This window comes from Cupressus sempervirens, chromosome 5, assembly GCF_028749045.1.
Source record: "Cupressus sempervirens isolate cs-2001-9-10 chromosome 5, ASM2874904v1, whole genome shotgun sequence".
NCBI classification, from domain to species: Eukaryota; Viridiplantae; Streptophyta; class Pinopsida; order Cupressales; family Cupressaceae; genus Cupressus; species Cupressus sempervirens.
In genome coordinates, this window is record NC_143122.1 from 781,256,144 (window position 1) to 781,282,232 (window position 26,089).

Sequence of the window (26,089 nt, forward strand, 5' to 3'; positions counted from 1 at the left end):
ATGAAAGGAAAAGATGTTAGTCTCTAATTATTAAAAAAACATTATGACATAATTAATTTTATAATACATTTTACATTAGTTTCCATAACCCTCATTAAGTAAATGTAAAAGCATATACCCGAGGATTCAATGTTCCTGTAGGGTATCATGATTCAGCGTGCCCATAGGGGATCATGAATTATAAAGAAAAAATAATTACGTATGTTTTTTAATGTAAGATGCAAGTACAACCATTCTTACTTTTGAAGTGAAAAGCTTCCATCATAATTGTAGTGGCTTAGCCAAATTTATGACACGTCCAGAAAGTTAGACTATATTCTAACAAGAACATTAATTATATTCTTATCCTTTATATATTTTTTCACATTTTTCAATTCCCAATAAATAGTTGCATGCCTAGGAAAATAGCTTTTGACGAATTAGAAAAAAGGATTTTAGTTATGATAAATAAATTTAAAAATATTTAGTTTGTAAAATTTAGAAATTTATAATGCTTGTTTATTGAAAAAAAGAAATAGATGGAGGCATGGTGTTAAACAAAAACATTAGTTTTTCAATCCATAAATCAAAAGTTAGTTTTTCAACTTAGTAGTTGGCAACAAATTATCCATATAATTCAACTGGAAAAAATAACAAGTGGACAACTACCATAGACTATTGGAAAAGTGACATGATATCCAACACAGAATCACTCGTGCTCCATGAATTTACCTTTTTTATGTGTCAATTGTGGTAATTGTGTACCTTATAGACCATTTTTATCAGATATAAGCTGATACTTCCCTTATCATTTTTGGACCATCGCAGCTTCCAGATCCTATGCTAATTCTAAATCCTTATACTTCGCAAACTGGGCCATATATTTTTTTTATAGCTAGGGATAGTGCGGGGGGCAATAATGTGCACCATTTGGAGAATCTAGCCTCCTAGGCATCCATCTCAGCCATGAGGAGAAACATGCCTATCTAGTCCTTTCTCCTACAAGAAACTTGATCGGTGTTGGTGATAGCATAATATTCTGCAACTTCTCAAAAAATCAATCTCCATTTTCTCCAACCAGGTAACTTGGAAACTTCGCAAGCTTCAGACATTTGTTGATCTTTAATTCTACAAGCTTACAAAGAGCAGCAACATGTGTTCATTTTCATTGAATTGCTTTAGCATCTGCATTTCTCACTCTCCAGCCAAGATTTTTTTTTATCAAATGTTGCCAAGGAGGTTAAATTTATGATTAAGGAGCAGCACCACTAAATTGTGCATGAAAATTCTATCAACAGATTTGTGGCTACAACGTGGTCAATGGTTTGAAGGCTCTGAGTATGTTGTATGATCAAATGATTTTTATGAGAGGAAATGCTCAAAGTTGCAAATTGGGAATGAATTGGGAATACATTAGTATGCCATAGAAGAGATGTTGCTAGGGAATGTGCTCTTGTAAGCTTTGGTGCCTCCGCTATTGGCATTTGATTGTTAAGTCTTTTCTTTATCTACAGAGAAAATATAAGCACCAAACAGAAGCTTTCCTGAAAAATATTTTTACTTCCCAAGGCACAAACACAGACGTAACTCGATCTGTGTTGAGATGTAATAGAATGTCTTGCCAATGGGCAAATCTAGAGGCAACAGATTGGGTGTACAAGGAGGAAGCTCCCAAAACATCCTATTGGTGCTGAAAGCTTCCAGAGATAAATGCACAAGAATTTTGGTTATTTTTTGAATTTAAAATTTAATAAAACTTCCAACAAAAATAGAAATAATCAATAGTAAAAAAGAAATTAATGAAAGAAAAATATTTTAAAAATAAATCAATTTTAAATTTTATAATTTGACTAAATGTTGGCTGAAAAATTAATTACAATCAGACAAATGAAAACATTAGTTCCCAGCAGAACTAATAATTAAGTAATTGAAGACCACATGAAAATGGTACCATATAAACATGGTTTTTCTTTAAAATAAAAATAAAAATAGTGAAACGCCTGAAAAATAAAGCCAACAATTACTATTTTATGAGTAGGTACAGTGATAGCTTCATATATTCTAGATTTAAAATGAGAGGCAGCTATCCATGTTCAGTCGCAGAGATTAATAATAATCAATAAAGATGGAAGGGCAGGCGAGGTTTGACAATGGCCTCCAGGGGAACTGCTCTCGGCATTGTGAGCCCCATCCCCTCTCTCATGTCAAGCTCAGTGCCCTCCGGAAGAGACCACTCGAAGCTCTGAAGAAGCCGTGCCAACGTGTACTGAACCACAATCAGAGCCAGAGACATTCCGGGGCACATTCTTCTCCCTGAACCAAACGGTATCAATTCAAAGTCTCGCCCTTTCACGTCAATCACTTTCCCTCCCTTTAAAAACCTTTCTGGATCAAATTCCGTAGGACGGCTCCACAAAGCAGGGTCCCTGTGCATTGCCCACGCATTCACTAACAATCGAGTTCCTGCAGTGATATGAAATCCTCCAACATTACACGCCTCTGCTGCCTCATGGGGAAGTAGAAGAGGTCCTGCTGGATAAAGCCTCAGAGTTTCTTTAACAATGGCTTGCAAATAACTGAGCTCCTGCAGATCCGATTCTTCTACTACCCTCTCCCTCCCCACATGTTTGTCGATCTCCTCCTGTGCTTTCCTAAATATGTGTGGCTGCTGCAACAGAGCCGTCATTACCCATTCGATGGTCACAGCGGACGTGTCCGTACCTGCCATTATTATGCCCTGCAGAACCAAAATACAGATTGGGAAAAATAATCATCGCCAATGGGTCTTTCAAATTATAAACAGAAAGGGGGCAAGAAAATAAATCTTACAAGAGCGGCAGCCTTCACCACAACATCGCCACTGTCGGATTTAATTTCTTGGTTATCTACCGAAGAGATGAGAAGATCGATCAAGTCCTCAGCGCGCATTTGCATCCCCTGTTTTTCCCTGTGCTCCTCCACCAATTTCTGCATAAAGGCGTCTCTTTTCTTCTGCAGTCTTCTCATGGTGGATATGGGACCCTGCAGATCGAGCCACTTGAAAAGAGGCAGGTAATCGCCGATTGCGAAAACACTATACAAGAAGAATGTTTCTTCGACCATCTTCTTCAGCTCACGCCCTTCGTCCAAATCCTCTACGTTATCAAGCCCTCCCGAGACTCTCTTGCTGGCAACCATGCGCATAATTATATTGGACGTGAGATCAGAAAGCCTTGATTTCATGTTTACCGGGGCTGAGCAACTCTCAAACAGGGCATGGATGAGGGCGGAAACTTCCTCTTTTCGCAGGTATTTGAAGGAGTCGATTCTGCTGGCTGAGAAGATTTTCATGGTGCAGATCTTCCGAAGGTTTTGCAACAGTGAATTGTAAGGAAGTGCCGTGAACACTTTGTTGCGATATCCCAAATGCGTTGACGCAGTAGTCTGTGGGCACGAAGCCAAGGCTATGTCATTTGCGGTAAAACATTCTTTTGCGAGATCTGAAGAGGAGATGACGAGGACTAGGCGGAAGCCAAGCTGAAGATGCATGATGGGTCCATATGGTTGAGAAAGTGAGGCTAAAATCCTGTGAATGGGCTCCTTCTTCTTCAGAAGATGGAGATGCCCAATGATTGGCCATGATGAGAACGAAGAATGATGATTCCCATGGCTCAGTCGAAGCTTGTAGAGAAACAGGGCTTCAATGGAGATAGATTTCAGAATTACTGAGTTTTATAGCTTGCTTTCCCCCGATTTAGTTGTCTTTCTCGGAGCACAGGCTAGAAATACTAAATATGCAACCATTGGCAGCATGTTCTTGGTTAGCCGTAGTTGCTCAATATTTTTAGGAGTAATATATGGAGCTGATAGTGCCATGAAAACAAAATTTGCTACTTATTTTGAACTATTATTCTTAAAAATTAATATCATTTGTTGTAAATAAAATATAGATGCAAAATGTTAGGTCAATGATATCTTGTTTTTATGAAGACACCTATAGCTTTTTTCAATAAGCACTTGCTACTTATTTTAAGCACCTCTTTTTTCTCATAGATTATTTTCAATTTCTAAACAATCACTTGGATAAGATTCTAATTTTTCCCTTTCTTAAAATTAAGAATTTACATGGGAACACTTCAGCTACTCAATTTTAAGTAGAAATGACACTTAAGGGGAACATGAGGTAAAAAGGAGATGGACTTGAAAATTTCTTTCATTTTGGTTCTCAGTCAAATGAATTTGAATGTAAATAATAGTGCTCCCATTGTCAACAAAAGTTAATTTTTTATTTCATTTTTAATGAGTAAGTTGTTAATAGAAAATAATACTATATAATTTTAATAAATAGGTTGGTGGAGTAGTCTATTTTTAAGGACTAAAAGAAAGCAAGTCTATAGTTTACTAAGGAAAAACATTATTTTAATTTAAAAAGTTACAATCATAACATTTGACAAGATAATTAGTTGAAATGAAAATATTTTAGTATAATTCAATCTTATTTTTAATATGAGCATATATAAATTGTCAATTGTATGTTGTAATGTCAATCATCTTGTTATCATATATGAATATTTTAATTGTTATTGTGAATTTAAAATACATACAAATAGATAAATTATCATATTACATAATAAAACATATATGTTAGGGAACAATAAATTACTATTTATATACAAGTAGTAGTAGAATAAGCAACAACTAGATAAGTTTTCTTCTCATTTTGTTCTATGATAGATCATGTAGTGTGATCCAAAGCATCGCTGATAAAAAATGTTACACAATAGGCAAGAACTCCCAATCAATACTAACTACTTCAAAATCCTAATAATAATGTTAGACAATTGAGAATATTATACACTGAATCAATATATATTACCACCATTATCTAAACATACTCAACCTCTAATTCTTTTTATATCTCACAATATTTAAAAAATCCATAACCTTTACTAATATCTGCCATTCTTTGGAAGGAACAATGTGAAACAAGATATGAACATCCACAGAGACATTAATGGGAGGATTTTGGAAATGTTCTATCATAAAAAAAAAAAGAGGTAGCTTGCTTTGCCTTCATTGAGGATTCTACATTTTATATATATGCTCATGGGACAGTTTGAAACTTTATTTTCTAAACCATCACTTAGCTATTGACTTGTGAAGTTTAATAACTTAATGGAAATTAAAAATAAAAGAAGAAAGCAAAATAACTTTAAACATTGACGTTGTTACTATTGCATTGAACTGAGATAGGTGAATTTCCAATCAGATGCTTACAGGAATGACCCTTTGAGAAACCCTTTTGTTCTATGACCTACCACAGAGTTGCTATAGTGAGCTTGTTCTCATCCTTGTAGACTATTGGAGATGCATGCCACCAAACACCCTGCTTGAGATTCACTCAGATGGGGAGGTGCTCGCTATGAATTACTACCTTGTACAAATATATAAAGGAATGTGTGGGGCATATTTTTACCATGTTATACAATCCACTTGGCCAGAGGTATATTTGGGATCCTTTATGTTTTGGAAATTATGGGCTCTATGGGCACAAAAAGTCCTAAAGTAGATTAATTGTCTTACTAATCTTATTGAATGTGGAAATAGGTGGGCTTTGATAATTGGGTGAATTTGAGGTAGAAGTGTTGAGGAGATAGAGAATTTTTTTTAGCATACTATATGCCAGTGAATAAAATGCCATGGTCCTAATTAAAGAGAAGATAGAATTAAATTTTGTTGTGTTTGATTCAATTTTCTAGTCTGATATGTATTAGTTACTTATGAGGCATCTGGTTCATGTATGAAGAAAATGAAAACATGTAAATGATAGCTCCATCATAGAGAAGATGTTGGGCGTAAATGTCTATCTTTGAACCATGTTGTCAAGGCACTAAATTGTTCTAAAGTGGATAACATAAGTTGGTAATCTTATTCAGTAGAGATACTTGGTGGAAGAACATTCAACAACATTAGATGGTAAATTTAAAACAAATAAATTCATCATAAAATTTTGTTTCAAAGTTTAGTTTCCATCTTTTATATTTGTTATCTCTTTTTTTTTTTTTACTCTTTTAATGTGCCGGGTAAACTTTTTAACGTGACCAGTAGCGCTGGTGCGACACGCCCACCGGTACCACGAGGACGGGGGAGACTAGAACCTGTGACCAACCCCCTGCAACAGGGAAGATTTAGCCAACCGAGCTAGGGCCCCCGCTATATTTGTTCTCTCTAAACATAATGGAGTAGAATTATCTAATCTATGGTTCTAGTATAATTATTAAATATCTTTTGGCAAGCCTAACTCAACCAACCTAATATTTTCTAAGTAGACACTAGGAATTACTTAGATTTAATTCAATTAAATCAATAGTGTTGGGATGAGAACTTCAAGGATCACATTGACCATTCATTTTTTATTATCTCTTGTATATTCAAAGAGTCTTGTATAAATGATCATTGTGTGATTTATGCATATTGTAGATTAAATTATGGTCTATGTATGTTGTAGATTAGATTAATTTATAAGAATTTCCTTCTTGAAAGTGGATATGAGCAATGTTGGAGCACTATAAAATAAAGTTATGTCATTTGTTTATATTTACAAATAGTACATATTCACTGTAAGAGAATGATGGTGCAATCTTTTGTGATGTTTACCCTTAACACTGTCTCATTGCAAATATGTAATAAATTTGTTGTATACCAAATCATTATATTTGTTGTATACCAAATCATTATATTTGTTTGCATCTCATTTCAATAGATAGTACATACATGTTTGTGAGTCTATCCTTCAAAATACTTTTACAAAATTACTACAAAAGAGATATTGCATATTATGTCAATTTGAACCAAGATGTCCATGGTAGAGGCCCATCAACTCATTTGAGCCTAAGCCCATATTGACTAATCTCATTTAGGGACTAGACAAACATGTCTCCCATGGAAATGTTGAAAGAATAGACCAAATAGACCAAAGCTAATTTATAGCTGTATCATCTTTCTCCATATATCTAGAGATAATATGAAAAGTAGAAATATCACAATCCAATGATAACCCAAAAACTTTTTGATACTAACAATAAGAATAGATGTTCAAATCTCCATTGGGCTTATAAAAGGGAAGTCTATGCAGAAGAAAAGATTGTATGAAGCATAGAATTTTAGGTTCAATGTGTCAATGCCAATACTTCGATGCCATATGAATACTTTCTTGAATATTTTTTATTGATTGATTTCAATTGCAAAATTGATTTGTTAATCATTTTCTATTTTAAAAAGTTGTAATACTTTCTATTTTATGGTTAAATTGTCAACCTCAAAATTTTTAATGACAATGTATAATATTATAGATATAACTTGGTAGGAGAAACATATTTAATTATTTGGAATAGTTTCAATGATTTCAATTTATCCATATAAATATGGATTTTTTTATATTAAAATCCTCAATCAAATAGACTATTTAGAAATATAGTAATGTCTAACAAATTAGGCATCAACAATTTCTACCATTAGAATAGGTTCAAAATCGAAATCAATAATAAGTTTGACATAACAATAAGTTAAAAAATAACTACATTAACTACATATTATAAGATAGTTAAGAAAATGTGTACTTCCACCTACATGTAAGATAGTTTTAAAAATTTGATTAAAAGTAACTTGTTTTTAAATTAAAATGATTGAAATTTTATCTTACAAACAATACTTAGAGAGAGTGGTAAATAAATATTGAAAATATTCAACTAGAAAAATATATAATTTGTAGCCAAAAAACAAAATTGTTTAAAGAATATGGTTTAGGAACTTTTTTTCTTCTACCATTATAAATGGTTCTGAATTGGTTTCTTTTCCTCTTCACAAGGAGTTAAACAAGGAGATCCATGTTTACCTTCTTTATTTATTATCATGGAAGAGGCTTTCAACAATATAATTAAAGTTAGATCTTATCAAGAATAATGGTGAGGGGTCCTCATTGAAGGTACTTCCATTTTTGTAATGCACTATTTTTTTGTACATGATACCTTGTTATTTGGCAAATCAAATGTTCAAAAAGATAAGGAAATTAAGAATATGTTGGACCTCTATATGGAAGTTTTTGGCCAAAGAATTAATGTTCACAAGTATAAGATATATATTTTCAATACCAATATGGTAACATAAAAAATATAGACACAATTTCACAAAAAAGTTAAGTCATCAACACATATAGGTTTTTTATTTTGTCATATCCAATAAAGCAACATAGTGGAAATATATTATTGATAAAATGAAAAGTTAGATTTCAGCTTGGAAAGAAGGTAGGTTCTCATTATCAAGGAGGATTTTCCTCATCAAATAAGTTTTAGAGATCTAATATTCCCAATTATTACTTGTCAATTCCTAAGACTGTTATTTGAATAATTCAACAAATTGAAAAATTGATTATAAAATATTTAAGGAAATATAATATGTCTGAAGAAAGGAAGATGCATTTGGTATCACTAAAGGATATAACACTCAACAAAGGGATTGGGAAAGTTGGATTGCATGATTTTTCAAAAATAAATAAAGCACTTGGTGGTAAGCTCACATGGAAAATGTACAACAAATCGTATAATAAGTGGTGTAAGATTATGCAAGGAAAATACTTGGATTCTTGTGATCCTCTAAGGATCATAACCATGTATGATCCACCAAAAGGTTTATAGTGTGGAATTTCATGATTTCCTCTAGATAAGTGATCACAAAGTATGTGTCATAGGAGGTCTATAATAGAGAAAACATTCTATTTTGTGAAGATTCTTGAAATGGGTTGCCTTCATTAACACATATTAATATACTAGTTAATTTCATTTAAATGACTAAGGATTAGTGGAGAAGTAAAATGATAGATTCAATTTGGGTAGTTAAAATATTTTTTGTAAGCTCAGAAGTGAAGAGAAAAAATAATATGAAGATCCATTCTTTGTTGGCCATTGTATGCCATGAGCATGATCACCCGCATTGGGACAATGTTCCTCTTCAGGGAAATTTTTCTACAACTTCTCCACCCCGAGATCCTTCTTAAGTTTAATATGATGTTTCCAAAAGGATCAATTTACCCAACATGTGTAGGAAGGGTCAAGGAGGTCATGATTAGAGAAGTCTCAATTGAAGCTATTGTAGACTCCCTTCTAAATCTATGAGTTTTGGAAATTTTAGTCACCACCAATGAGGTGATTGAATTGGAGGCCCAACCAATGGAAGAGTGATGTGGGCAAGTAGCTAATTAGGATAATTTTGTTAGCATTGAGTAGGCTTCAAAATTGATGTGGGTAAGTTGCAATTTGGGCTATTTTTGTTAGTGTTTCTCAGTCATCGAAATAAAGCTTTCAACATTTTGGTATGTCAAGGGTTTCAATTTGGATGCGGAGGTAAAGCCAAAAAATTGTATGATTCAAACTTTAATGCATATGGTTTTAATTCTGCACCATTTTTTTATAATGATGGGATAATTCCAATTGGGATTTTTGATTGAATCTAATATGTATAAATAGGTGTTTCACTCACATATTTCATATCATGGTACATTTAATTGGGCATATAGGTTCTAGCTACTTGTTGGGTCATCTTGTATATTTGGAGTTGATAATTGTCATATTATATGGGCTTACATGCTAGTGTTTTTCCTTTTATGGGTGAAATTATTTCCTTAGGCTTGACACTTGGCATGGCACAAGGACATTTTTTTGTCAAGAATATCATCCAATTTGCTAAAAATAGAAATATTAAGATATAGAAAATCATATTTACTTTATGTATTCTATAATATACATGAGGAATGAAGGCTTCATTTAACTTAGTTGTTCTCTCCACAAGCCATCAACTATATATTATTATTAATGAAATATATTAGTGTCTTTTCACATTTGGCAAAAAAAAAACTATTATTAGTCTTTACTAATATTAATTACCTCTCTCTCTCTCTCTCTCTCTCTCTCTCTCTCTCTCTCTCTCTCTAACAATCTATATAAGATTTGTTAATGTATATCCTTTTTGAAACTCTTATTATACTTGAGGGTATGTGTAGGATCATGGTGTACCAAACTATGGCCTTAAGTGGCAGTGAAAAATCAGCAAATCAGGTTTATGTCAACTTGACACATAATTTTGAAGTGGTTATGGACTTTATATCAAAAAGTTGTAAGAAAATAATATGTAGGAAATTGAATGTAGTTTCTAAACTACTAGGCCTTATCAGGAGAAAAAAAAATTAATTGGTCAAAAGTTTGAATTTTAATGCAGTAGCAAGAAAATTTCAGGGCGAAAATAAAAAGTAGGTGTATGTCTGACCACCTTAATCAAAATCAAATCATAATATTTTTTTAATATAATTATAGATATGACAAGTTGACTCATGCTCGGATGTGAGGCATATTTTTCGGCATTTTTATTCCAAATAAATAATTAAATATGAATTTTCTACCAAAACTTTTTTCGAAAAAAAAAGTCTTGTGTCTGACCACCCTAACTAATAGAAAATTTTACCAAATTTAAATTTATTTATTTTTTCTTATACTAGACAAAGTATAGAATGTGACGCAACTTTTAGATTTAAAAAATGTTATACCGTTTGAAAGTTATAGCTATTTTTCAATCAGTATGTTAATCGGCACTTTACAATAATCTTTATTGATAATTAACTAATAAATACTTATTGAACTCAAAATTTGACAGAAATTATTTGATGGAATCTAGAGAGCGATATTAAAAAACCCTTTTCATTTTATTCAATTTTGATAAAAATAACATTATCAGACGACTACTCGAAGTCTGAGTATCACTAAAACACTCTTCAAACATGTCTTTTGGGTTGACCGGATAGGCTTCGTAAATACCAAGCCTATCGGATATCCGATTTGCTACGGTTGAAAAATTTCAAATCCCAACCCATTTTGGAGACAAAATTGGGTTTAAACGTTATAGTTTATGATTTATAAATTATTTCACTTATATTACTATGTAAAGACGTATTTTAATATATTATATATATATAATAACATAATGTAAAGATATAAGATATAATCTAGTAATATATAATAATATATTATGTTAATCTTATTATAATCTATAAATATAATTTATATTATTATTTTTACTAAATATAATAACGTAATTTATATATATATAAAATACGTATTATATATTATTATATTAATATGTATGTTATTAATATATATATATAATAACGTAATATTTTCATTAAATATAATATGTATTATATATTATTATATTAATATGTAAAATAATATTATATATATATATAATAATGTAATATATTAAATATAAACATATAATATGTATTATATACATTATTATATTAATATGTATATTATTAATATATATAATAGCGTAATATTTTTATTAAATATAATAACGTAATATATATATATATATGAGTCAAAGGGGGTCATAGGTCAACCATTGACCCCCTTTGACACATTAAATGATGACATATGTCCCTATGGACATATTATAATGGTTAATATGGGTCAAAGGGGGTTATAGGGTGACCTATGACCCCTTTTGACCCATTAAATGATGACATATGTCCCAACAGGACCTAGGACCCCAAGGGACATATTTGAATCGTTCATATGGGTCAAAGGGGGTCATAGGTCATGATGACCTATGACCCCATTTGACCCATTAAACGACGACATATGTCCCTAAGGGTCCTAGGACCCCTAGGAACATATTTGAATGGGTAATATGGGTCAAATGGGGTCATAGGTCCTAGGACCCCTACGGATATATTCGAATGGGTAATATGGGTCAAAGGGGGTCATAGGGTGACCTATGACTCTCTTTGACCCATTAAATGACGACATATGTCTCTAGGGGTCCTAGAACCCGTAGAGACATATTTGAATGGGTAATATGGCTCAAAGGGGGTCATAGGGTGACCTATGACCCTCTTTGTCCAATTAAATGATGACATATGTCTCTATGGGTCCTAGGATCCCTAGGGACATATTCGAATGGGTCATATGGGTCAAAGGGGGTCATAGGGTGACCTATAAACCCCTTTGACCTATTAAACGATGACATATGTCTCTAGGACCCCTAGGGAAATATTCGAATCGTTCATATGGGTCAAAGGGGGTCATAGGTGACCTATGACCCCCTTTGACCCATTAAATGATGACATATGTCTCTAGGGGTCCTAGAACCCCCTTTTGACCCATCAAACAATGACATATGTTTTTCGGGGTCTTAGAACCCCTAGGGACATATTCGAATCGTTCATATTAACCCATTAAATGAAGACATATGTCCCTAGCGATCTCAAGACCCTTAGGGACATATTTGAATCATTCAAATGGGTCAAAGGGCGTCATATGGTGACTTATGACCCCCTCTGATGCATTAAATGACAACATATGTCCCTAGTCGTCAGAGGACCCCTAGGGACATATTCAAATCGTTCAAATGGGTCAAAGGGGGTCATAGGTCACCTTTGCCCCATTAAACGACGACATATGTCCCTAGGGGTCCTAGGACCCCTAAGGAAATATTTGAATCGTTCACATGGGTCAAAGAAGGTCATAGGGTGACCTATGACCCCCTTTCACCCACTAAACGATGACATATGTCCCTAGGGATCCTGCAACTCCTAGGGACATATTCAAATGTGCCATATGGGTCAAAGGGGGTCACAGGATGAGAATTGACCCCCTTTGACCCATTAAATGATGACATATGACCCTAGGGTTCCTCAATCCCCTAAGGACATATTCGAATCGTTCATATGGGTCAAACGGGGTCATAGGGTGACTTATGACCCCCTTTGACCCATTAAATGATGACATATGTTCCTAAAGGTCTTAGGACCCCTAGGGACATATTTGAATTGTTCATTTGGGTCAAAGGGGGTCATAGGGTGATCTATGACCCCTTTTGACCTATTAAATGATGACATATGTACCTAGGGATCTTAGGACCCCTAAGGACATATTTGAATGGGTAATATGAGTCAAAGGGCCCTATGACTGTCTTTGACCCATTAAACGATGACATATTTCTCTAGGGGTCCTAGGACCCCTAGGGACATATTTGAATGGGTTATATGGGTCAAAGGGGGTCATAGGGTGACCTATAACCCCTTTGACCCATTAAAAAATGAGATATGTCCCTAGGGGTCCTGGGACCCATAAGGACATATTCGAATCGATCATATACCCATTAAACGATGACATATGTCCCTAGGGGTCCTAGTACCCCTAGGGACATATTTGAATGGGCCAAATGTGTCAAAGGGGGTCATAGGGTGACCTATGACCCCCTTTGACCCATTAAATGATGACATATGTCCCCAGGTGTCCAAGGACCTTTAGGGACATATTCGAATCATTCATATGGGTCAAATGGAATCAAAGGGTGACTTATGACCCCCTTTGATCCATTAAAGGATGACATATGTTATATTCAAATTGTTCAAATGGGTCAAAGGGGGCAATAGGTTGACCTATAACCCCCTTTGACCCATTGTACGACAACATATGTCCCTAAGGGTCCTAGGACCCCTAAGGACATATTGGAATCGTTCATATGGGTGAAAGGGGGTCATAAGGTGACCTATGACACCCTTTGACCCATTATATGATGACATATGTCCCTACGGAACCTAGGACCCCTAGGGACATATTCGAATGGGCCATATGAGTAAAAGGGGGTCATAGGGTGACTTATGACCCCCTTTGACCTATTAAATGATAACATATGTCTCTAGGGGTCCTAGGACTCCTAGGGACATATTCAAATGGGTAATATACGTCAAAGGGCCCTATGACCCTCTTTGACTCATTAACCGATGACATATGTCCCAAGGCATCCTAGGACCCCTAGGGACATATTAGATTCGTTCATATGGGTCAAAAGGGGTCATAGGGTTACTTATGACCCTCTTTGACCCATTAAACGACGACATATGTCCCTAGGGGTCCTAGGACCCCTAGGGACATATTTGAATGGGTAATATAGGTCAAAGGGGGTCATAGGGTGACCTATCACCCCCTTTGACCCATTAAATGACAACATATTTCCCTAAGGGTCCTAAGACCCCTAGGGACATATTCGGATCGTTCATATGGGTCAAAGGGGGTCATAGGTGACCAATTAAACTACGACATATGTCCTTAGGGTTCCTAGGACCCCTAGGGACATATTTGAATGGGCCATATGGGTCAAAGTGGGTCATAGGTCACCCTATAACCTCCTTTGACCCATTAAACGATGACATATATCCCTAGGGGTCCTACGACCCCTAGGGACATATTTGAATTGTTCATATGGGTCAAAGGGGGTCATAGGGTGACTTATGACCCCCTTTGACCCATTAAACAATGACATATGTTTCTAGGGGTCTTAGGACCCCTAGGGACATATTTGAATCGTTCATATGGGTCAAAGGGGGTCATAGGGTGACCTATGACCCCATTTTACCCATTAAACAACGACATATGTTCTTAGGGGTCCTGAGACACCTAAGGACATACTCGAATCGTTCATATGTGTCAAAGGGTGTCATAGGGTGACCTATGACCTCCTTTCACCCGTTAAATGATGACATATGTCCCTAGGGGTCCTAGGACCGCTAGAGACATATTCGAATGGGCCATATGGGTCAAAGGGGGTCATAAGGTGACTTATGACCCCCTTTGACCCATTAAATGATGAAATATGTCCTTAGGGTTCCTAGGGGCCCTAGGGACATATTCGAATCATTCATATGGGTGTAAGGGGCTCGTAGGGTTACCTATGACCCACTTTGACCAATTAAATGATGACATATGTCCTTAGGGGTCCTAGGACTCCTAGTGACATATTCGAATGGGTAATATGGGTCAAAGGGCCTTATGACCCTCTTTGACCCATTAAATGACGACATATGTCCCTAGGGGTCCTAGGACCCCTAGGGACATTCGAATTGTTCATATGGGTCAAAGGTGGTCATAAGGTGACCTATGACCTTCTTTGACCCATTAAACGATGACATATGTCTCTAGGAGTCCTAGGACCCCTAGGGACATATTTGAATGGCTAATATGAGTCAAAGTGGGTCATAGGGTGACCTCTGACCCCATTTGACCCATTAAACGATGACATATGTTCCTAGGGGTCCTATGACCTTGAAGAACATATTTGAATCGTTCATATGGATCAAAGGTGGTCATCGGGTGACCTATGACCCCCTTTGATCCATTAAACGATGACATATGTCGCTAGGAGTCCTAGGACCTGAAGGGACATATTCAAATCATTCATATAGGTCAAAGGGGGTCATAAGTTGACTTATGACCCCCTTTGTCTCACCAAACGACGACATATGTCCCTAGGGGTCCTAGGACCCCTAGGGACTTATTCGAATCGTTCATATGGGTCAAAGGGGGTCATAGGGTGACTTATGACCCCTTTTGACCCATTAAAAAATGGCATATGTCACTAGAGTTCTTAGGACCCCTAAAGACATATTCGAATCATTCATATGGGTCAAAGGGGGTCATAGGGTGACCTATGACCCTGTTTGACCCATTAAATGATGGCATATGTCCCTAGGGGTCCTAGGACCCCTACGGAGGATCGAATGGGCCATATGGGTCAAAGGGGGTCAGAGGGTGACCTATGACCCCTTTTGACCCATTAAACGACGACATATGTCTCTAGGGTTTTGAGGACCCCTATGGACATATTCGAATTGTTCATATAGGACTAAGGGGTTCATAGGTTGACTTATGATCCCCTTTGACCCATTAAACGATGACATATGTCCCTAGGGGTCCTAAGACGACTAGCGACATATTCGAATGGGTAATATGGGTTAAACGGCCCTATGACCCTCTTTGACCCATTAAACGATGACATATGTCCATAAGGGTCCAAAGACCCCTAAGAACATATTTGAATCGTTCATATGGGTCAAAGGGGGTCATAGGGTGACCTATGACCCTTTTTGTCCCATTAAATGACGACATATGTCTATAGGGGTCCTAGCACCCCTAAGGACATATTTGAATGCATAATATTGATCAAAGGGGGTCATAGGGTGACTTATGACCCCTTTGACCCATTAAACGATGACATATGTCCCTAGGGGTCCTAGGACCCCTAAAGACATATTCGAATCGTACATAAACTCATTAAACGATGACATATGTCCCTAGGGGTCCTAGTACCCCTAGTACCCCTAGGGACATATTTAAATGGGCCAGATGGGTTAAAAGTGGTCATTGGGTAACCCATGACCCCTTTGACCCATTAAACGATGACATATGTCCCTAGGTGTCATAAGACCCCTAGGGACATATTTGAATCATTCATATGGGTCAAAGGGCGTCATAGGGTGACTTATGACCCCCTTTGATTCATTAAATGACGACATATGTCCCTCAAGGTCCTAGGACCCCTAGGGACATATTCGAATTGTTCATATGGGTCAAAGGGGGTCATAGGGTGACCTATGGCCCCCTTTGACCCATTATATGACAACATATGTACCTAGGGGTCTTAGGACCACTAAGGACATATTGAATCATTCATATGGGTCAAAGGGGGTCATAGGGTGACCTATAACCCCGTTTGACGCATTATACGATGACATATGTCCTTAGGGGTCCTACATATTCGAATGGGCCATATGGGTGACAGGGGATCATAGGGTGACCTATGACCCCTTTTGACCAATTAAACGACGACACATGTCCCTAGGGGTTCTAGGAAGCCTAAGGACATATTCGAATCGTTCATATGGGTCAAAAGGATTCATAGGGTGACTTATGACCCCCTTTGACCTATTAAATGATGACAAATGTCCCTAGAGGACCTAGGGACATATTCGAATGGGTAATATGGGTCAAAGCGCCCTATGATCCTCTTTGACCCATTAAACAATGACATATGTCTCTAGGCTTGCTAAGACCCTTAGGGACATATTAGATTCGTTCATATGGGTCAAAAGGGGTCATAGGGTTACCTATGACCCTCTTTGACCCATTAAATGATGACATATGTCGCTAGGGCTCCTACGACACCTAAGGACATATTTGAATCGTGATATGAATATCAGGATTTAACTGTGTGATTTTGAGTCAAACTCGATGACCCATATTTCATGAGTAGTGATTCAACATGAATCCATCTCTCATGAGAATAAATGGAACACTTAGCACTCATTGGATTTAGGTGATGCTCACAGGGGTGAAGCTTCACCCCTGTGAGCATCACCTAGATCCAATGAGTGCTAAGTGTTCCATTTATTCTCATGAGAGATGGATTCATGTTGAATCACTACTCATGAAATATGGGTCATCGAGTTTGACTCAAAATCACACAGTTAAATCCTGATATTCATATCACAATTTGACTAGCTGTGGAAATTATCTCCTACATATTTGAATCGTTCATATGGGTTAAAGGGAGTCATAAGGTGACCTATGACCCCCTTTGACCCATTCAAAGATGACATATGTCCCTAGGGGTCGTAGGACCCCTAGGGAGATATTCGAATGGGCCATATGGGTCAAAGTGAGTCATAGGGTGCCTCATGACCCACTTTGACCCATTAAATGACTACATGTCCCTAGGGGTCCTAGCACCCTTATGGACATATTTGAATCGTTCATGTAGGTCAAAGGGGGTCATAAGGTGACTTATGACCCCCTTCGACCCTTTAAATGATGACATATGTCCCTAGGGGTCCTAGGACTCCTAGGGACATATTCAAATCGTTCATATGGTCAAAGGGGGTCATAGGTCCCTTTGACCCATTTAATGATGACATATGTCTCTAGGGGTCCTAGGACCCCTAAGGACATATTTGAATGGGTAATATCAGTCAAAGGCTATCATAGGTCACCCTACGACCCCTTTTGACCCATTAAACAATGACATATGTCCTTAGGGGTCCTAAGACCTCTAGGCACATATTTGGATCGTTCATATGGGTCAAAAGGGGTCATAGGGTGACCTATGACACCCTTTGACCCATTCAACGATTACATATGTCTCTACGAGTCCTAGGATTCCTAAGGACATATTTGAATGGGTAATATAGGTCAAAAGAGGTCATAGGTGACCCATTAAAATACGACATATGTTTCTAGGTATCCTACAAAGCCTAGAGACATATTTGAATCATTCATATGAGTCAAAGGGGGTCATAGGGTGTCTTATGACCCCTTTTGACCCATTAAAAAATGACATATGTCCTACGCATCCTACGACCCTTAGGGACATATTCGAATCATTCTTATGGGTCAAAGGGGATCATAGGGTGACCTATAACCCCCTTTGACCCATTAAACAAAGACATATGTCCCTAGGGGTCTTAAGACCCCTACGGACATATTCGAATGGGTAATATGGGTCGAAGGGGTCATAGGGGGACCTCTGACCCCTAAGGACATATTTGAATCGTTCATATGGGTCAAATGGGGTCATAGGGTGACCTACAACCCCTTTTGACCCATTAAATGATCACATATGTCCTTAGGGGCCTTAGGACCCCTAGAGACATATTTGAATGGGCCACATGGGTCAAAGAGGGTCATAGGGGGACCTATGACCCCCTTTGACCAATTAAACGAAGACATATGTCCCTAACGATCTTAGGACCCCTAGGGACATATTCGAATCATTCATATGGGTCAAAAGGCGTCATAGGGTGACTTATGACCCCCTTTGACGCATTTAATCACAACGTATGTCCCTAAGTGTCGTAGGACCCCTAGGGACATATTCAAATTGTTCAAATGGGTCAAAGGCGGTCACAGGTTACCTTTGCCCCATTAAACGATGACATATATCCCTAGGGGTCCTAAGACTCCTAAGGACATATTCAAATCGTTCATATGGATCAAAGAAGGTCATAAGGTGACCTATGACCCCCTTTCACCCACTAAATGACGACATATGTCCCTAGGGTTCCTGGGACCTCTAGAAACATATTCAAATGTGCCATATGGGTCAAAGGGGGTCATAGGGTGATAATTGACCTCCTTTGACCCATTAAATGATGACATATGACCTTAGGGTTCCTCGGTCCCCTAGGGACATATTCGAATCGTTCATATGGGTCAAAGGGGGTCATAGGGTGACATATGACCCCCTTTGACCTATTAAACGATGACATATGTCTCTAGAGGTCTTAGGACCCCTAGGGACATATTCAAATCATTCATATGAGTCAAAGGGGGTCATAGGGTGACCTATAACCCCCTTTGACCTAGTAAACGACGACATATGTACCTAGGGGTCCTAGGACTCCTAAGTACATATTCGAATGGGTAATATGGGTCAAAGGGCCCTATGATTTTCTTTGATCCATTAAACGATGACATATTTCTCTAGAGGTCCTAGGACCCCTAGGGACATATTTGAATGGGTAATATGGGTCAAAGGGGGTCATAAAGTTACCTATGACCCCTTTGACCCATTAAACGACGAGATATGTCCCTCGGGGTCCTAAGATCCATAAGGACAGATTCGAATCGTTCATATACCCATTAAAAGATGACATATGTCCCTAGGGGTCCTAGTACCCCTAGGGATATATTCGAATGGGTCAGATGTCTCAAAGGGGGTCACAGGGTGACCTATGACCCTTTTTGACCCATTAAACGACAACATATGTCCCTAGGTGTCCAAGGACCTTTAGGGACATATTCGAATCATACATATGGGTCAAAGGGGGTCATAAGGTGACTTATGATCTGCTTTGATCCATTAAATGATGACATATCTCCTTAGGGGTCCTAGGACCCCTAGGGACATATTCGAATTGTTCATATGGGTCAAAGGGGGTCATAGGGTGACCTATGACCCCCTTTGTACCATTGTACGACAACATATGTCCCTAAGGGTCCGAGGACACCTAAGGACATATTCGAATCGTTCATATGGGTGAAAGGGGGTCATAGGGTGACCTATGACCCCCTTTGACCCATTATATGACGACATATGTCTCTAGGGGTCCTAGGACCCCTCAGGACATATTTGAATGGCTCATATGGGTGAAAGGGGGTCATAGGGTGACTTATGACCCCCTTTGACCTATTAAATGATGACATATCTCCCTAAGGATCCTAGGACCCCTAAGGACATATTTGAATGGGTAATATGGGTCAAAGGGCCCTAGGACCCTCTTTGACCCATTAAACGATGACATATGTCCCTAGGCATCCTAGAACTGCTAGGGACATATTAGATTCGTTCATATGGGTCAAAAGGGGTCATACAGTTACCTATGACCCTCTTTGACCCATTAAACGATGACATATGTCCCTACGGGTCCTAAGACCCCTAAAGACATATTTGAATGGGTAATATGGGTCAAAGGGGGTCATAGGGTGACCTATCACCCCCTTTGACCCACTAAATGACAACATATTTCCCTAGGAGTCCTAAGACCCCTAGGGACATATTCAGATCATTCATATGGGTCAAAGAGGGTAATAGGGTGACCTATGACCCCCTTTGACCCATTAAACTATGAAATATGTCATTTGGACTCCTATGACCCCTAGGGACACATTTGAATGGGTCATATGGTTCAAAGTGGGTCACAGGTCACCTTATGACCCCCTTTGACTCATGAAACGACGACATATATCTCTAGGGGTCCTAGGACCCTTAGGGACATATTTGAATTGTTCATATGGGTCAAAAAGGTCATAGCGTGACTTATGACCCCCTTTGTCTTATTAAACGATGACATATGTTCCTAGGGGTCCTAGGACCCCTAGGCACATATTTGAATCGTTCATATGGGTCAAAGGGGGTCATAAGGTGACCTATGACCCCATTTGACTCATTAAACAATGACATATGTTCCTAGGGGTCCTAAAACCCTTAAGGACATATTCAAATCGTTCATATGGGTCAAAGGGGGTCATACGGTGTCTTATGACCCCCTTTGACCCATTAAATGATGACGTATGTCCCTAAGGTTCCTAGGGCCCCTAGGGACATATTTGAATTTTACATATGGGTCAAAGGGCATCATAGGGTTACTTATGACCCACTTTGACACATTAAATGACGACATATGTCCCTAGGGTTCTTAGGACTCTTAGGGACATATTTGAATGGGTAATATGGGTCAAAGGGCCTTATGACCCTCTTTGACCCATTAAATGACGACATATGTCTCTGGGGGTCCTAGGACCCCCAGGGACATATTCGAATTGTTTATATGGGTCAAAGGGGGTCATAAGGTGACCTATGACCCACTTTGACCCATTAAACGATGACATATGTCTCTAGGGGTCCTAAGAACCCTAAGGACATATTTGAATGGGTAATATGGGTCAAAGGGGGTCATAAGGTGACCTCTGACTCCATTTCACCCATTAAACGACAACATATGTTCCTAGGGGTCCTAGGACCTTGAAGGACATATTCAAATCGTTCATATGAATCAAAGGTTGTCATAAGGTGACCTATGGCCCCCTTTGACCTATTGAACAACAACATATGTCGCTAGGGGTCCTAGGACCCGAAGGGACATATTCGAATTGTTCATATGGGTCAAAGGGGGTCATAGGTTGACTTATGACCCCCTTTGACCCATTAAATGACGACATATGTTCCTAGGGGTCCTAGGACCCCTAGGGACATATTCGAATCGTTCATATGGGTCAAAGGGGGTCATTGGGTGACTTATGACCGCTTTAGACCCATTAAACGATGACATATGTCACTAGGGTTCTTAGGACCCCTAAGGACATATTTGAATCATTCATATGGGTCAAAGGGGGTCATAGGGTGACCTATGACCTCACTTGACCTATTAAATGATGACATATGTCCCTAGAGGTCCTAAGACCCCTAAGCACATTTGAATGGCCCATATGGGTCAAAGGGGGTCATAGGGTGACCTATAACCCCTTTTGACCCATTAAACGACGACATATGTTTTTAGGGTTTCGAAGACATTCAAATGGGCCATATGGGACAAAGGGGGTCATAGGGTGACCTATGACCAATTTTGACCCATTAAACGACAACATGTCTCTAGGGTTCTAAGCACCCCTATGGACATATTTGAATTGTTCATATAGGACTAAGGGGGTCATAGGGTGACTTATGATCCCCTTTGACCCATTAAACGATGACATATGTCCCTAGGGGTCCTAGGACGCCTAGGGACATATTTAAATGGGTAATATGGGTCAAACGGCCCTATGACCCTCTTTGACCCATTAAACGACAACATATGTCCCTAAGGGTCCAAGGACCTTTAGGGACATATTTGAATCGTTCATATGGGTCAAAGCGGGTCATAAGGTGACCTATGACCCTCTTCATCCCATTAAATGACGACATATGTCTCTAGGGGTCCTAGGACCCCTAGGGACATATTTGAATGGATAATATGGGTCAAAGAGGGTCATAGGGTGACCTATGACCCCTTTGATCCATTAAACGATGACATATGTCTCTAGGGGTCCTAGGACCCCTAAATACATATTTGAATCGTACATATACCCATTAAATGATGACATATGTCCCTAGGGGTCCTAGTACCCCTAGGGACATATTCAAATGGGCCAGATGGGTTAAAGGTGGTCATAGGGTGACCTATCACCCCCTTTGACCCATTAAACGATGACATATGTCCCTAAGTGTTCTACGACGCTTAGGGACATATTCGAATCGTTAATATAGGTCAAAGGGGGTCATAGGGTGACTTATGACCCCCTTTGATCTATTAAACGACGACATATGTCCCTAGGGGTCCTAGGACCCCTAGGGACATATTCGATTTGTTCATATAGGTCAAAGGGGGTCATAGGGTGACCTATGGCCCCCTTTGACCCATTATATGACGACATATGTCCCTAGGGGTCTTAGGACCCCTAAGAACATATTTGAATCATTCATATAGGTCAAAGGAGGTCATAGGGTGACCTATGACCCCCTTTGACGCATTATACGATGGCATATGTCCCTAGGGGTCCTAGGACACCTAGGGACATATTCGAATGGGCTATATGGGTGACAGGGGGTAATAGGGTGACCTATGACACCCTTTGACCAACTAATGACACATGTTCCTAGTGGTTCTAGGACCCTTAGGGACATATTCAAATTGTTCATATGGGTCAAAGGGGTTCATAGGGTGACTTATGACCCCCTTTAACCTATTTAATGATGAGAAATGTGCCTAGAGGTCATAGGCACATATTCAAATGGATAATATTGGTCAAAGCGCCCTATTATCCTCTTTGACCCATTAAACAATGACATATGTCCCTAGGCTTCTTAGGACCCCTAGGGACATATTCGAATCTTTCGTATGCATCAAAGGGGATCATAGGGTTACCTATGACCCTCTTTGACCTATTAAACGACGACATATGTCGGTAGGGGTCCGACAACACCTAAGGACATATTTGAATCGTTCATATGGGTCAAAGGGGGTCATAAGGTGACCTATGACCCCCATTGACCCATTTAAAGATGAAATATGTCCCTATGGGTCGTAGGACCCCTAAGGAGATATTCGAATGGGCCATATGGGTCAGAGGGAGTCATAGGGTGACCTATGACCACTTTGATCCATTAAATGACGACATCTCCCTAGGGGTCCTAAGACCCCTATGGACATATTCGAATCGTTCATATGGGTCAAAGGGGGTCATAGGGTGACTTATGACCCCCTTTGACCCTATAAATGATGACATATGTCCCTAGGGGTCCTAGGACCCCTAGGGACATATTTGAATCGTTCATATGGGTCAAAGGGGGTCATAAGGTGACATATGACCCTCTTTGACCCATTAAATGATGACATATGTCTCTTGGGGTCCTCGGACTCCTAGGGACATATTCGAATGGGTAATATGGGTCAAAGGGGGTCATAGGTCACATAGGGTGACCTACGACCTCCTTTGACCCATTAAACAATGACATATGTCCCTAGGGGTCCTAGGACTCTTAGGGACATATTTGAATTGTTCATGTGGGTCAAAGGGGGTCATAGTGTGACCTATAACACCCTTTCACCCATTAAACAATGACATATGTTCTTAAGGGACCTAGGACCCCTAAGGACATATTTGAATGGGTTATATGGGTCAAAGGGGGTCATAGGGTGACGTATGACCCCATTTGACCCATTAAACGACATATGTCCTTAGGGGTCCTAGGACCCCTAGGGACATATTCGAATCGTTCATATGGGTCAAAGGGGGTCCCCTTTGACCCATTAAAGGATGAAATATGTTATATTTGAATCATTCATATGGGTCAAAGAGGGTCATAGGTCACCCTATGAACCCCTTTGACCCATTAAACAAAGAAATATGTCCTTTGGGGTCCTAGGACCCCTAGGGACATATTCAAATCATTCATATGGATCAAAGGGGGTCATAGGGTTATGACCACTTTTGAACCATTAAACGACGACATATGTCCCTAGGGGTCCTAAGACCCCTACGGACATATTCGAATTGTTCATATGGTCAAAGGGGGTCATAGGGTGACCTATGACCCCCTTTGACCCATTAAACGATGGCATATGTCTCTAGGGGTCATAGGACACCTAGGGACATATTTGAATGGCTAATATCAGTCAAAGGCGATCATAGGTCACCCTATGACCCCTTTTGACCCATTAAACGACGACATATGTCCCTAGGGGTCCTAGAATGCCTAGGGACATATTTGAATCTTTCATATGGGTCAAAGGGGGTCATAGGGTGACCTATGACACCCTTTGACCAATTAAACGATGACATATGTCTATACGAGTCCTAAAACCCCTAAGGACATATTTGAATGGGTAATATGGGTCAAAGGGGGTCATAGGTGACCCATTAAATGATGACATATGTCCCTAGGTGTCCTAAAAACCCTAGAGACATATTTGAATTGTTCATATTGGTCAAAGAGGGTCATAGGGTGTCTTATTGCCCCTTTTGACCTATTAAACAATGACATGTCCCTAGACATCCTACGAGCCCCAGGGACATATTCGAATCGTTCATATGAGTCAAAGGGGGTCATAGGTTGACCTATGATCCCCTTTGATTGATTAAACGATGACATATGTCCCTAGGGGTCCTAGGACCCCTAAGGACATATTCGAATGGGTAATATGGGTCAAAGGACCCTATGACCCTCTTTGACCCATTAAACGATGACATATGTCCCTAGGGGTCCTAGGAACCTTAGGAAAATATTTGAATGGGTAATATGGGTCAAAGGGGGTCATAGGTCACCCATTAAACGATGACATATGTCCATAAGGGTCCTAGGACCCCTGGGGACATATTCAAATGGGTCATATGGGTCAAAGGGGGTCATAGGGGGACCTATGACCACCTTTGACCTATTAAACGAAGACATGTCCCTAGCGATCTGAGAACCCCTAGGGACATATTTAAATCATTCATATGGGTCAAAGGGCGTCATAAGGTGACTTATGACCCCGTTTGACACATTAAATGACAACATATGTCCTTAGGCATCGTAGGACCCCTAAGGACATATTCAAATCGTTCAAATCGTTCAAAAGGGGTCATAGGTCACCTTTGCCCCATTAAAAGATGACATATGTCCGTAGGGGTCCTACGACCCTTAAGGACATATTCGAATTGTTCATATGGGTCAAAGAAAGTCATAGGGTGACCTATGACCCCCTTTCACCCACTAAACGACGACATATGTCCCTAGGGGTCTTGCGACCCCTAGGGTCATATTCAAATGTGCCATATAGGTCAAAGGGGGTCATAGGGTGACAATTGACCCCCTTTGACTCATTAAATGACAATATATGACCCTAGGATTCCTCGGTCCCCTAGGGACATATTCGAATCGTTCATATGGGTCAAATGGGGTCATAGGGTGACTTATGACCCCCTTTGACCCATTAATTGACGACATATGTCCTTAGAGGTCTAAGGACCCCTAGGGACATATTCGTATTGTTCATATGGTTAAAAGGGGGTCATAGGGTGACCTATGACCCCCTTTGGCCTATTAAACGACGACATATATACCTAGTGGTCCTAGGACCCCTAAAGACATATTCAAATGGGTAATATGGGTCAAAGGGACCTATGACTATCTTTGACCCATTAAACGATGACATATTCCTCTAGGG

At 38.9% G+C, this 26,089-nt stretch overlaps 1 protein-coding gene across 1 annotated transcript; it reads right to left on the minus strand.

The window, feature by feature from the left end:
• Positions 1 to 1,779: 1,779 nt before the first annotated feature.
• Positions 1,780 to 3,826, minus strand: LOC149558268 (xanthotoxin 5-hydroxylase CYP82C4-like). Its single transcript, XM_089786111.1, has 2 exons — positions 2,809 to 3,826; positions 1,780 to 2,716 (listed from the first exon to the last, which is right to left on the minus strand). Exons 1-2 carry the CDS (start codon positions 3,505 to 3,507, stop codon positions 2,096 to 2,098), a joined length of 1,320 nt encoding a protein of 439 aa, XP_089642237.1. The 5' UTR covers positions 3,508 to 3,826; the 3' UTR covers positions 1,780 to 2,095.
• Positions 3,827 to 26,089: the final 22,263 nt, after the last annotated feature.

Excerpts from the sequence above, each read along its gene's own strand:
- LOC149558268 (XM_089786111.1), bottom strand. The coding sequence starts at position 3,507 with ATGCATCTTCAGCTTGGCTTCCGCCTAGTCCTCGTCATCTCCTCTTCA. Across the intron at positions 2,717-2,808 it reads TGGTGAAGGCTGCCGCTCTT|GGCATAATAATGGCAGGTAC; the intron begins GTAAGATTTATT and ends TTGGTTCTGCAG.